General features: G+C 40.2%; 1 protein-coding gene across 2 annotated transcripts in view; it reads right to left on the bottom strand.

Moving 5' to 3' along the window:
• Positions 1 to 14,559, bottom strand: part of LOC140486459 (bromodomain and WD repeat-containing protein 1-like) — a 212,412-nt gene that overhangs the window by 156,999 nt on the left and 40,854 nt on the right. For both annotated transcript variants that reach the window (XM_072585656.1, XM_072585657.1), the window contains 2 exons: positions 12,762 to 12,860; positions 6,983 to 7,136 (listed from right to left, as the gene is read on the bottom strand). In XM_072585656.1, coding sequence (XP_072441757.1) covers positions 6,983 to 7,136; positions 12,762 to 12,860 — 253 coding nt within the window. The remainder of the gene's footprint in view (positions 1 to 6,982; positions 7,137 to 12,761; positions 12,861 to 14,559) is intronic.

Below are 14,559 nucleotides of genomic sequence, written 5' to 3'. Positions count from 1 at the left end.
ATGTACGTCCATATGCTTGCCCAATGATGACTTAAAAGTATTTAAAGTTGGCGAATCTACGACCTTTGCAGGCAAAACATTCCATACCCTTACTACTCTGAGTAAAGAAACTACCTCTGACATCTGTCCTATATCTATCACCCCTCAATTTAAAGTTATGTCCCCTCGTGCTCGCCATCACCATACTTAGGAAAAAGGCTCTCCCTGTCCACCCTATCGAACCCTCTGATTATCTTATATGTCTCAATTAAGTCACTTCTCAACCTTCTCTCTAACAAAAATAGCCTAGCTCAGTTGGCTGGATGGTTGCTTTACAGAGCAATGTAATTCCAACAACATGGCTTCATTTCCTATTACCTGTCAAGGTTACCATGGTCATCTCCTTCTCAAGCTCTCCCCTCATGTGAAGTATGGCAGCCCTCAGGTAAAGTCACCATCGACTGTTTCTCCCTGAGAGAGCAGCCCTATGGGTCTGATAAGACTATGGTGGCTCAACAATATGAATATGGACAAACAAGAAGTGAAGACGACAGATGTTAACACTGACAACTGGGAAACGGTCACCAATGGCTGTGAGCAAGGGGCTCAGAAAAAGAGATAGTGAATTGTGCACCTTCTCCACCCAATATCTTCCTCTACAGCAAATAGAACAGACTTAGCCATTCCAGAGTTAATCACTCCTGAGCCAGATTACACAATGACAGGCATCTAGTTGACCACTACAGCAGAAACTATCATTTTGTGATACGTATGGCTACCAACATAGCGCAGAAAAGAAATGCATAATTTAAGACATGATCTAACCAGCTGTGAGCATGTTCTTGCCCCAGAAAACAGTGGTCAGCAGTGAAGCGACTAGTTAGGGTCTCTTCACCTATTCGGATGCTGCCTGACTTGCTGTGCTTTTCGTGCGCCGCACTTTTGACTCTCTTCAACTACAGCCTGCAAACTGGGTAAGCATGTACCTATTCCCTCCCATCACCATAATCTTGCTCATCTCTTCCTCATTTTGAATGCTGAAGGAACTCCAATCTGTCTAAGCAGTTGTAGAATGGTAAAAGGACTAGGAGGTGAAAGAGAAAAACACTGAAGAATCCTCATCACATACAATTTCAGCCAGCAGATCATATACTGACACCACACACACTTTAGAGGAAAATATTTAAGCAGGATCTGCGAAGTGTTAACTCGCAGCTTGCAGCCAGGGCAAAATGAAGGGTAGTATAGTGTCAGCTGGATGGAGGGCAAGATCACTGAGCATTCTGTTACAGTGAATTCAGATGAATACTTAATGTGGCAGGCCACAGAAACAAAATGATGGGTCTGTGCAATCAAATACAGACTTGCCATAAAATCTGGGTCTAAAACAAAAAACATGAAGGGTTTACACACCAACGTTTCACAGGGCTTTGAAGAGAGACTGACTGCTACGTTTTTCAGCTTTGAAATTGTGCTCAAATTCATTAACCCTGTCAGAATATATCTGATGGCTGGCACCTCATCTTCCATTGCAAAATGAGAAGAAGGCACCAGACACCCATGCTATAATGCAAGTAGAAACATAAGTTATACAAGATCAACTTACAGCCATGCAAGCTCAGACTGCAAAAAAAAACAGCACTCATTCTCATGTCACTACCACATACCATTTCTTGACACAAGTCATGAGCTGGGTGGAATATTCTGCAAGCTCAGCACCTTCCACTTGCCTGCAACTCATGCGACCAAGGTGTGTAAAAGCTGAACTTTCTAGGGCCAATTCAAAGGTAACTGTAGCCTCCCGTAAGGGAGAGGAGGACAAATGTCTTCACCCAAGTGTGGTGAGCCTGTGGGATTCTTTTCCACAAAAAACAATTGAGGCCAAACATTTATGGATAGCAAAACACACTGGCCTACACAACACTTACATCCAGTGAAATAACAAAGTAGGATACACAAGTTCCCCCTCCCCAGCACTACTCTTGTTAAGACCATCTCACACGTTTCAAATGTCTTGGAAATATCAGTCTGTTGATTGAAGAGATCACTGACAAATGCATCAAGCAGCACTTGCTCCGCAATAACCTGCTCATACATGCTCAGTTTGGATTTCACCAGGGCCACGGAGCTCCTGATGTCAATACACCAAAGAAAAGAAGTGAGATGAGAATGATAGCCCTGGACATCAAGGCAGCATTGACTGAGGGAATCAATTATATCTAACAAAGTCAATGGAAAGTAGAAGGGAGGCCCTTCACAGTTTGGAGTCCTACATAGCCCAAAGGAAGATAGTTGTGGTTATTAAAGATCAATCAATTCAGTCCCAGGATATCACTGCAGGAGTGTCCTACGTCCAATGACCTTCAGGTGCATCAATGACCATCCTCCATCAGAAGGTCAGAAGTGGAGACATTCATTGATCACAATCACTATTTGTTACTCCTTAGACAATGAAGCAGTCCATGTTCATATCCATCTCGACCAAGAGAAAAGAGAGGCTTGGCTGATAAGTGGCACCAAACTGCCAAGCAATGACCATCTCCAACAAGAATCGAACAAATCCCCTCAATATTCAGCAGCATTAGCATAATTAAGTTCTATCAAAATCCTGGGATTACCATTGACTAGAAACCAGGATATAAACACTGTGGTTTCAACAGCAGCTCAGAGATGAGGAATCCTGCAGCAAGTAACTCACTTCCCTTCTGTCTAATGCCAGTCCATCAACTACAAGGCACAAGTCACGAGGGTGACAGCATATTTTTCTATTCCCTGGAAAGCAGTTCCAAAAACACCATCAAGAGCACAACAGCCCACTTGACTGACATCTGCTGCAACTGTAGGGGCATTTGTCAGAGCGCACTGAGCACTGTGCAGAGTTTTTGGTCTCCTTTTAAGAGGATGGATATTCTAGCTATTGAGGAGTGCGAAGAAGGTACACCAGACTGATTCCTGGGATTGCAGGACTCAGGTCTACATTTAATGGAGTTAAGGAGAAGGAGGGATCTCAGAAATCTGTAAAATTCTAACAAGATGTTTTGATATAGCAGATGCAGCAAAGATGGTCTCAATGACAGGGGTGTCTAAATCCAAGAATTACAATCCAAGGATAGGCCTTTCAGGACAGAAATTATATTTCCTTACCCGGAAAGGGATGAGTTTACAGAATTCTCTGCCACAGGAAACTACTGAGGCAAAAACATTGAAGACTTTCAGGAAAGATGAAGAACGTAGCTCCCATGGAGAAAGAGATCAAAGGAAATAATGAGAAAGCAGGAAATAATGAGAAAGCAGGAACTAAGTACTGAATTGGATGATCTGCCATGATGATATTAAATGGCAAGGCAGGTTTACAGGGCACTGAATGTTCTGCTCCTATTCCCATATTCTATGTTTCTATAACACCCAATCCATCAACTTAAAAATGGACCCCAACATTGGTACACAGTGGCAGCAGTTTGTAGAGTCTTCAAGAAGAATTGCAGCAACTCATCAAGGTTCCTTTGACAGCCTTTTTCAAATGAATGACTTTGACTATTCAGAGGGACAAGGGCAGCAAATTCATGGGATCACCCCTTCCTGCAAGTTCCCGTCCAAGCCACACACTATCCTGACTTGGTCCTATATTTAGGGTGTCGGTTTGCTCGCTGAGCTGTAGGTTTGATATCCAGACGTTTCATTACCTGGCGAGGTAACATCAGTGGCAACCTCCAAGTGAAACGAAGCTGTTGTCTCCTGCTTTCTATTTATATCTTTCTCCTGGATGGGGTTCTTGGGGTTTGTGGTGATATCATTTCCTGTTCGTTTTCTAAGGGGTTGATAGATGGCATCTAGAGCTATGTGTTTGTTTATGGCGTTGTGGTTGGAGTGCCAGGCCTCTAGGAATTCTCTGGCATGTCTTTGCTTAGCCTGTCCCAGGATCGATGTGTTGTCCCAGTCGAAATGGTGGGTTTTTTTCATCCGTGTGTAGGGCTATGAGGGAGAGACGGTCATGTCTTTTTGTGGCTAGCTGGTGTTCGTGTATCCTGGTGGCTAACTTTCTTCCGGTTTGTCCTACGTAGTGTTTGTGGCAGTCCTTGCATGGAATTTTGTAGATGATGTTGGTTTTGTCCATGGGTTGTATGGGTCTTTTAAGTTTGTTAGTTTTTGTTTGTTGCTGTTCCTTCCTGCTGTGGGTCAAAATCCTAGAACTCCTTTTCGAACAGCAATTCAGATGTACCTACACTCCACAACTGCACCAGGTTCCAAAGACAGCTGTCACATTCTCAAAGGCAATAAGGGATAGACAGTAACTGCTAGCCTTGCCAGCAATGCCCATATCTCATTACAAATAAGAAAATAGATCAAGATATCATGACTCCTGCCAGGATACCAGACACTAACCTGCATGACAGGCTGTGTATGGTTGCATACCCCAGCTGGATGTTGAGGGACAGGAATTCCTTTCAGTAGCAGTACATCTCAAAGTTGACAAACAGTGCACAGAAAGTGACCTATGTGCAGTAAATGGAACCTGCACATTTTTGTGAAGCCATATGCTTGTTCCCTTGCTTCTCTCTGACAATGGAGAATGAAATATATTCAAGTCACAAAACACAGGGGCTCAATTATGCAACAGTGGATCAGAAATGGGAAAGATGTTGCTTATATCATGTCTTCCAGCCTGAAAGGAGCCCAACGTTTTCATGTTCATAATCACATTCAACTTCACAGCCATCAAAAAGTTGTTTTCTCCCTGTTCTGTAGTTGTAACTGAAACAGTTGACAAATTTCATGTGATGGCAGAATACAACTCATTAAGGAGAGGAATCATTCCATGGATTGGTTTCCTGCTGAGATCTCTCTCTCACTCTCTAGCAGCTTGAGATGTGCGGTTTCACCCCTCTCTTTTCTCCACACCATATTGTAGTCCAAGGGAATTGGATACTGCTACAACTGTGCCTAGAACCGTAGAACTGAAATCAGGGCAAAGTCCTTCAGCATTTTTGTGGACTTCAGCAACTTTAAAAGAACTTGAGAAATCAAACACCTCTGCAATTGTAGCAAAAGCTAATGAAAATAAAACAGTTACTAAGTTGAAAAAGTGGTTCTTCAAATAACACTGGTGGGTTGGTCTTTCATGTTAGGATATGCTTATTGGGTTCAAGTAGTGTCAAGTTTGCATTATACACTGTTGAGTATATAATTTGCCAATTCTTATGTATTTCCTGTAGACTCTTCCTTCAAGCCCGCCAATCACTTACCAAAATGACATGCATCATAGATGCCAATTTTGAAGTCAAAACAGCTCGCAACTTTTAAAGTCTAGATGACAAGCAGCCAAACTTGTAACCAATCTGCCTTGTTGATAAATATTGGCTTGGTGTTGAGAAAACTCCCCGATCTTACTTGTACAGTGTCAGCTAAGCGTTTATCTTCTCCTGAGTTAGCAGACAGAGCTTGTGCTTAATATTTCAAATGACAGACAGCAGCTCTGATAGTGCCTGTGAAATGTTAGTTTCAATACGCTTAACAGTTTGAGGGAAATTTATGCCCTCAACCTAATGCTCACAGATGAATGCTATCAAGTAAGCCATTGCCAATATCTACTATTCAGTTGAAATGTTACATTAAACCCTGACTATGAAAAAAGTTACTTTCTGCAACTATTGGGGTGGTCGCATGAGAGAAATGCTTGAAAGTAAAAATTAACCCAGTCAAATCTGTATGGTTAATTAGATTAATCTTAAAACTTCTAATAATCAATTGAAGAACAAGCAAAAAGCTTCACTTTTTCAGGCTAATTTATTGTATGCTTCTCCCAACATCAGAATGAAAGCTTCATCAAGAAGGAAATATATTTTGAAGAGACAGAAAAAGAACTGTTACTAAAGAAACAGGTTAGATTAGAAATAAAGCAAAACCAAAAATTAAAAGCTTGAGGGAGAAAATGTGCAAGAAGAGATGGATAGAGAGACAGCAATAACAGTATTTCAGTATCCCTTGCTCAGGAGTATAGGATCATTAAAGCACTCAAATAACCTATCACAAGTGATGTAAGTCAAGATATTTACATCATTCATTGTGACAATATTCTAGGCTTTCCAAATAAGGTAATTTCAGGCACACATGTATAGGCTTGATCATAGTTTTTGTTCTGTGGTTTTTGAACACAGGCTGTGTTTCAGTTTCTCCTCAGGTTTACAAATCATGATTCCAAGGACGACGTCAATTAATTTGAACTGGCCATATAGAAATTACCAAATTACCATTGCTCTTGCAGTGAGACAGCAGGCCATCAGATTCCAACTATCCAACAGCAGAGCTAAGACTGCAACCTCAACATGTTTATATCTACTAAGTTGTAGAAGACCTCATGTTCTTGATCTTAAACCAAACTGAAAAGATTAAATTTAAACAAACAACCTAATAAAATGAAATAAAAACAAAGTATGGATAAACTCAGCATGTCATTTCTGTGGAGGAAGACACAAGAGTTTATATTTTGATCCTCTTATGACTCTTTCATTCAGAAGTGTTATATTGGGTTAAATTGTTAACATGGGTTTTCTCTCTCCACAGACCTGATCAGTTTCTCCAGTGTGCTGTTTTTATTTCACATCTTCAGCATCTGCAGTACTATGCTTTAGTTTATCTTAGGAACACAAGCCAACAAACGGGCTTTAGTTTCAAAGCTTCACAAAAGCATGGCAGCATTTATTCATTCCACTTTGGGTCAGTGATAGTAACTTCATATCTTAAATGATGCCATTGTCAGTTGTTGAAGAGTGTGGTACTGGAAAAGCACAGCATCCAAAAAGGAGAATTGACGTTTCAGGCATAAGCCTTTCTTAAGGCACACAGGCCTCAATCCTGATGAAGGGCTTATGCCTGAAACGTCGATTCTCCTGCTCTTCAGATACTGCCTGACCTGCTGTGCTTTTCCAGCAGCACATTCTTAGACTCTGATCTCCAGCATCTGCAGTCCTCACTTTCTCCTTGTCAGTTGTTGGATACCACTTACCATTAAGATGTGTAGCAACTGTCCAGTATATGAATTCCACACCTTTAGTGTATGGTTATTCACTGCAGTGATAACATTGTCATCAAGACGATCCCATGCAACCATTGTCACTTTAAGTTTTGTGACCTTATCATCCCCTGGACAGGAGCTGATTCTAAAGAACAGACAACAAGCAGTTGCACATTGAGAAAGGCAAAAATGAAACATTTTGGGGAAAAAGGTAACACACAATGACCAAAAATCAAAGAAAAATGGCAAATCTAGATATTAGATGAAAACAAAATTCAGAAAATAACAGTCACTCTCTTATCACAAGATAATCAACCTTTTTATGTTTTTGCCATTTGCTAAAGATCTGTACGAAAACCATATCTTCAAGATCTTCTACAGACCAGACGAAACCCCCTCAAAAATGTTAAAATAGTCGAGATCCTAACCTTTTCTTATTTTAAAGCAAGAGTAAGGTGTTGTGGTCCAGATGCAATTTGCTTGGTCAAGCTTCTTGATTTTAAGCAAAACACTTTTTACACTACAATTAAATTACAGATAAAATAAAAAGAAAATTGGTTGAATTGCAATTATATTAAAATGCCTAACAAAATAATATATATTAACTATTACAAATTAACTGTTCTAATATTATAACATCCTGTAAACACACACTTAGCAAAGACAAATTCAGTAAAATAGGTTGCCGCCCATACAATTATAGCAGCAGGAAGTGAACGCCAGCTTTTAGCTGAGAGAGAGAGAGAGAGAGGGAGGGAGGAATAAGAGCTTCCATCTTCAAAGCCCCAGCAACTGCAGAAAGTTAAACTAAAAATCCTGGTTCTGTGGGAACTTGACTCCACCCATTCAGGCTCTTCTATTATTCCAACTTTGTTTTTAAGCAGCTCAAGGGCCTCATAAGCTGTTTATTTTAATAGCTTTAAGCAGATTGCTCTGGCACCTCTGTCTCAAACTTTCTTCAAAACAAAAACCAGGACAAAATATACCTCAAAGCCACATGACATACTGTAAAACAAATCACCCAACATTAAAATATGAAACCATCTTTGTAAGACCTTTAGCTGGAAGCTATTAGTACACCACAATGCACATACATTACATTGCATGCTAGGAGTCAAACATGGAAAACTACAGTCCATTTTTTCTGCCACCGAACGCCTCATCGTCCTTTGAAGCCACAACAACGCATCAGCAATTATGTTCTCTTGTCCTGCCACGAGTATCATTTTCAAACTGAATGGCGGCAATAATAAGCTTCATCTAAAGAGTTTTGAATTTTATCCTTAAATTTTCCGAAAAACTTTCAAGTATTATGAACAGTATTTACACAACTGTCTCAGACACATTGCTGGCAATATAAATGTTGAAACGTTGTAACACCAGCATTAAACTCAAAGTCTCCTTCTCAATTGTGGGAATACTTCTGTTGATGATTATTCAATTTTCTGGAAAAATATCCAATAGGTCTATCTTCTCCTTGTCTTCTTGCAAGAGTACAGCACCGACACCCAAATCACTCAAATTGATAGTCACCTTGAATGGCTTTGCATAATTAGGTATTGCGCACACTGGGGCAGTGATTAACACAGCTTGCAGGCTATCAAACCCTTCTGACACCCCTCGGTCCACTGAAAATTTTCTGCACTTCAACAAGTCAGTGAAGCAACCACTGCAATATGAACTTCTGATAAAAATCACTCCAGAATCATCGTACTTTCCTCTTCATCGATGCAATGTGAAACTCCCCAATAATCTTTGTTTTCACATCCCATGTGGCCATTTATCCAAGTCCATGACATGGCCCAGGAATGTGACTTGGGCTTTTGTGAATTCACTCTTAGCCAGGCTGATCACCAATGCCAGTTCCCGAAGTTGATCGAACAATTCTTGTAGATTCGCCAATGTTCCTTCCACTTGTGACTAAAAATCACCAGATCGTCATGTACACAACACAATTGGGTAATCCTAAAAGGACTTTGTTAGTTAGTGTTGGAAATGTGGCTGGTACATTTTTCATATTTTAAAGTGGCATAACTGGGCGGCACGGTGGCACAGTGGTTAGCACTGCTGTCTCACAGCGCCTGAGACCCGGGTTCAATTCCCGCCTCAGGCGACTGACTGTGTGGAGTTTGCACGTTCTCCCTGTGTCTGCGTGGGTTTCCTCCGGGTGCTCCGGTTTCCTCCCACAGTCCAAAGATGTGCAGGTCAGGTGAATTGGCCATGCTAAATTGCCCGTAGTGTTAGGTAAGGGGTAGATGTAGATGTATGGGGTAGGGGTAGGGGTATGGGTGGGTTACGCTTCGGCGGGGCGGTGTGGACTTGTTGGGCCGAAGGGCCTGTTTCCACACTGTAAGTAATCTAATCTAATCTAATCTAATCTAATCTAAACTGCTACAGTCCATTCGATGTCATCAAAGACAAAATTTCCTTCACTCTTTTGGACAAAGGTACCTGCCAGTATCCTCTGAGTAAGTCCAATTTTGAAATACAAGTTGCTTGTCCCACCTTTTCAAAACAAACATTGAATAGAATACAAATCAGATTTTCTAATGGCATTGACTTTGCAATAGTCCACACATAATTGTTGGGTACTATCTGATTTTGGCACCATTACTATGGGTGAGCTCCAGTCGCTGCAACTCACTTCAATTAAGTTGTCTTTGAGCATACATTCAATATCTTTTTGAACTTGTACCAACTTTAGGGGCTTAAGTTACCTAACTGGAACACCATTTCCTCTATCTACCTTATGCATAATCAGAGTAGTACTTCCCAGCGTATTCCCATATATCTCTACATGTGATTCTAATAACTCTTTCAAGTCATCTCTATGTTCTTCTGGAAGGTAACTCAATCACTTATTCCAATTTTTAACAAGTTCCACATTGACGAAATCAATTTGAGGAATGTCCAATTCAGAATCTAAACTTGGTTCTTCACTCTGTGTTATAACCATTCTTATGCAGTCCAGGCCAAAAAAATGTTTTTGTATTTTGGTCGAATAGCAATTCACATGCTACCAGCAACACCACCTTTCCACAACCATCACTCAGATTCATCTTTGGTTTTAATACAACTGCTTCAGCTTTGTACCTTTGTTGTAACTCAGCAAATTTCTCTCAATTAAAAATATCCACTATGCCCTTCACCTGTTCTCATCTTTTCTCAACCATTCAATCAAACATGGTCTCTGATCATTCCACTTCCAACTTTGTTAGCTTTATTCTTTGACTTCTCCTCATTTCCACCTGTGGCTTTGTGAACTTTGTTATCACAGAGTTAGGAAAAAAATCCCAGGATGTTCATCTTTTAACACCACAGTTGCTTAATTTTCCACTGGCTTCACTCCCACCTGTGATCCAGCTGTATCATTATCAAGGATAAACCATCACTTCACTTTTCAGCAGACTGCCCAACCTCACTTTACATGTTCTTCTCACCATGAATTCCATATGATTTTTTTTCTGGCAATACACCTTCTGAATTACATATCCTCTCATCTCTTACCATTAAATATTGACTTACTCCCATATCGTAAAACACCTGATCTTTTTTACTTCTCTTTTCCATATCATGGGTTTCTTTTTTACCCTGTGGTAAACTATCTTCAATGGGCTCTCCTTTTCCCTTCTCACCCAAGAACTTCTCTTTTCCCCAATTTTTATCCCTTACAAATTAAAAGTGACATTGGAAGCAAAACTTTGATTTATGAACCAACTCAAATATCTGCGATTTCCATTGCTAATCTTGCGGTCTGAACTCTCTTCTCTTCCACAAGTTCTCACATCAGGAAGTGAATTTTTGAACTCCTTCAAAATAATCATCTCTCTAAGAGCATCATATGTTTGATATACTTTCTATGCCCTTATCCACCTATCAAAATTACTTTGTTTGATCCTTCAAACTCAATGCATTTTTGACCAGATTTCCTCCTTCGATTCCAAAAATGTTATCTGTAGGCTACTGGTAATAGTTCATATGCACTTAAGATGTTTTTTTTTAACACTTTATCATACTCCCCAGCTACCTCCTCTGATAGCGAATACCTTACTATCTCTATCTACCGATTTTGTTTGGATCACCAATACTCACATGGTCACCAGCCATTTTCTCAAATGAGATGAAAAAGGCTTCTAAATCCTTCTCAAACTTTGTCAACACTTGGACATAATTAAACAGATCCACACCAGACCTTTGGCTACATTGGCATTGCTCTCCAACAATGTCCTCATCACAACTATTCCCTTTCACCTCTACCTCTGCCATTTTAAGTCAACTTTGAGCTCTCAATGCCAACCTCCACAAGATCAAAATTTCTTTTTCCCTCTCCTCTGCCAGGGCTTTTCTCTTTTTCCTCTGCTAGTGCTATTCTCTCTCCCTGCTTTTCTTCTACTTTCAATCCTAATTCAAACTGCTTCATTTCCTTTTGATGTTCAAGCTGTTTCATTTGCAATTGAATTTTAGCCATCTCCAATAATTCCATTGGCATTTCCTGCAATCATAAACGGTGCGCTATTGCTGCAATTACCTCTCCTTTCTGCACAGACAAAGGAAACCAATTGCCAATTCCAAAAAGCTTTGCCTTGCCCATTTTCTGTAAAATTTCTGAAGAGACTTCCTCCACCCCAGGAAACACTTGTTGAAAGAGCCATTACTACAGAACGCACACAATATTTAAACCAACCAAATGCAACACCTGAAACAAACACCAAAACGCACCACTCAGTGCCTTAGAGTCCAATAATCTTAAACGCAACCTGGAAGTGGAGATTTTGATCCTGAAAAGAGCTTCTAATTTGTTCTTAACATGACCAAACCTCTTCAAAGCATATTTTAAAGTTATATCATTAATAAGAAAAGGTTAGCCTAGATACTAAGTGTAAGGTGTTGCATTCCAGATGCAATTCAATTGCTTAAGCTAGTCTTTAAGCAAAACACTTTTTTTTACACTATAATTAAAATAGAGAAAAATAAAAAGAATTGGCTTAACTGTAACTCTATTGAAATACCTAAGGAAATAACATAGCAACTGCTACCTATTAACTGTTCAATACAGTAACATCCCATAAACACACCCTTGATAAAAGCCAATTCAGAAAAACAGATGGTCTCACATGCAATTCTAGCAACAGGAAGAGAACTCCAACCTATCGCTAAAATGGAGATTACTAACAGCTTCCACAGCCAACTTCAAGACTCCAGCAAATTGCAGAAAGCTAAAGCTAAAAATCCTGGTTCTGTGGGAGCTTCACCCCACCCATTCAGCTGCTTCAGTTATTTCAAATTTAAAAAGCCCAAGGCTTCACAAGCTGTTTGCATTATTAGCTTTAAGCAGAGTACACCTCTGTCTCAACCTTTCTTCATAAAACAATGACAAAATAAATCTCTTAAAGCCATAATACCATCACACTGTACAATAGAAGTAACAAACTACTTATCACAGCATCAATTTTTTTGGAGAAGAATCAATTCAAATTTGTTACCACCAGTGAAAGACAGCAGCTTTTGAAGGGTTTAAGTCTGAGATTGAGATTTGTAACAAAGACAATTTCCTTGCATTTTCCTTCTACTTTTCAATCATTTGCAAATCTCCTTGAAGCTTCACCAAGTCCCTTTCTTCAAAACGGAACTATAAATCACTGCACAGTTACATTCTACACAAGATACAAATCTAAATATCTGGTCATTTCAGCTATGTACTTTAAAAGCACTTGCAAATAAGTTAACACATAGCAACAGTGGACAGAAATAGCACAAAACCCAAGCTTACCCTGGCAACTGAGCACCCATGTCCAGCAAGATACTTTTCCACTCCTGATACTGATATTGCCAGATCCGTGCTGTTCCATCTCTGCTACCACTGACCAATCTGTTTCATACAAAAAGAATACTAACATTAATAATATACAGGATAAGCCTCTTGAATAAATAAGATTTTAATTTTTAAAATGACACTTGTTGAAAAAGAATCTTACAAAATTTAACGCCTGAAAATCTTAGCAACTAGTTTATTTCAAAGAACAATTAAACAATTCAAAATCCACATGTACAAAACAACCGTAAAATTCAAAGCAGTGAATATATTTAGTTCCTGGGGAACTAGGGACTGCACGAGTCAATGAATGATTTCACTGCACCATTTGAAAATAGAGGTGACTGACTTAATGGAGCAAATGGCTACCTTAAATTAAAGTAACTAATTCCAAACAATACTATTAAATAAATCTCATTCACTATTGTACATGATAATTTCTCAATCGACTTTTTAAATCAAATTTGTTGATTGTTAAGTTCTAAGGACCCCTCTAAGTGATATCTTTGAAAATAATGGCTGAAATGCAAAACTTTATACATCTATTCGAATAGAGACATTTCTAACTTAATTATTTATAGATGACATGACGGTCTTATTTCAAGTTTAACCATTGCTCTTTTGAAATTAAACAACAAAGTAGCAGGCATGAAAAATACCATTTTGTTTGATTAATAAATAACAGTAATCAAAGCTCTCTAATAGAGATGTTTTGAAGACAGTTAAGAAATCTTAAATTTTAACTGACAGAAAAGAAATAAGTTTCGCTCATGCTCTTCTCTTAAAAGGAACAGCCAGTCTGAGAATTCACAGAGAGATGACAGCTATGGAGCATGCTTTGAAACTGCAGCAGAACCTGACCACAAAGCTCATGAATGACAGTTATTCTGATCAGGTAGGTAAAAACAATGACTGCAGATGCTGGAAACCAGATTCTGGATTAGTGGTGCTGGAAGAGCACAGCAGTTCAGGCAGCATCCAAGTAGCTTCGAAATCGACGTTTCGGACAAAAGCCCTTCATCAGGACTAAAGGCAGTGAGCCTGAAGCGTGGAGAGATAAGCTAGAGGAGGGTGGGGGTGGGGAGAAAGTAGCACAGAGTACAATGGGTGAGTGAGGGAGGGGATTAAGGTGATAGGTCAAGGAGGAGAGGGTGGAGTGGATAGGTGGAAAAGAAGATAGGCAGGTAGGACAAGTCCGGACAAGTCATGGAGACAGTTACTGAGCTGGAAGTTTAGAACTAGGGTGAGGTGGGAGAAGGGGAAATGAGGAAACTGTTGAAGTCCACATTGATGTCCTGGGGTTGAAGTGTTCCGAGGCAGAAGATGAGGCATTCTTCCTCCAGGTGTCTGGTGGTGAGGGAGCGGCGGTGAAGGAGGCCCAGGACCTCCATGTCCTCGGAAGAGTGGGAGGGGGGAGTTGAAATGTTGGGCCACGGGGTGGTGTGGTTGATTGGTGCGGGTGTCCTGGAGATGTTCCCTAAAGCGCTCTGCTAGGAGGTGCCCTGTCTCCCCAATGTAGAGGAGACCGCATCAGGAGCAACGGATACAATAAATGATATTAGTGGATGTGCAAGTAAAACTTTGATGGATGTGGAAGGCTCCTTTAGGGCCTTGGATAGAGGTGAGGGAGGTGGTGTGGGAGCAGGTTTTACAGTTCCTGCGGTGGCAGGGGAAAGTGCCAGGATTGGAGGGTGGGTTGTTTGGGGCGTGGACCTGACCAGGTAGTCGCGGACGGAACGGTCTTTGCGGAAGGCGG

The sequence above is a fragment of the Chiloscyllium punctatum genome, chromosome 15 (assembly GCF_047496795.1).
Source record: "Chiloscyllium punctatum isolate Juve2018m chromosome 15, sChiPun1.3, whole genome shotgun sequence".
Taxonomy (NCBI): domain Eukaryota; kingdom Metazoa; phylum Chordata; class Chondrichthyes; order Orectolobiformes; family Hemiscylliidae; genus Chiloscyllium; species Chiloscyllium punctatum.
Note: the sequence above shows the minus strand (reverse complement) of the source record. Positions and strands in the feature narration are given on the sequence as shown.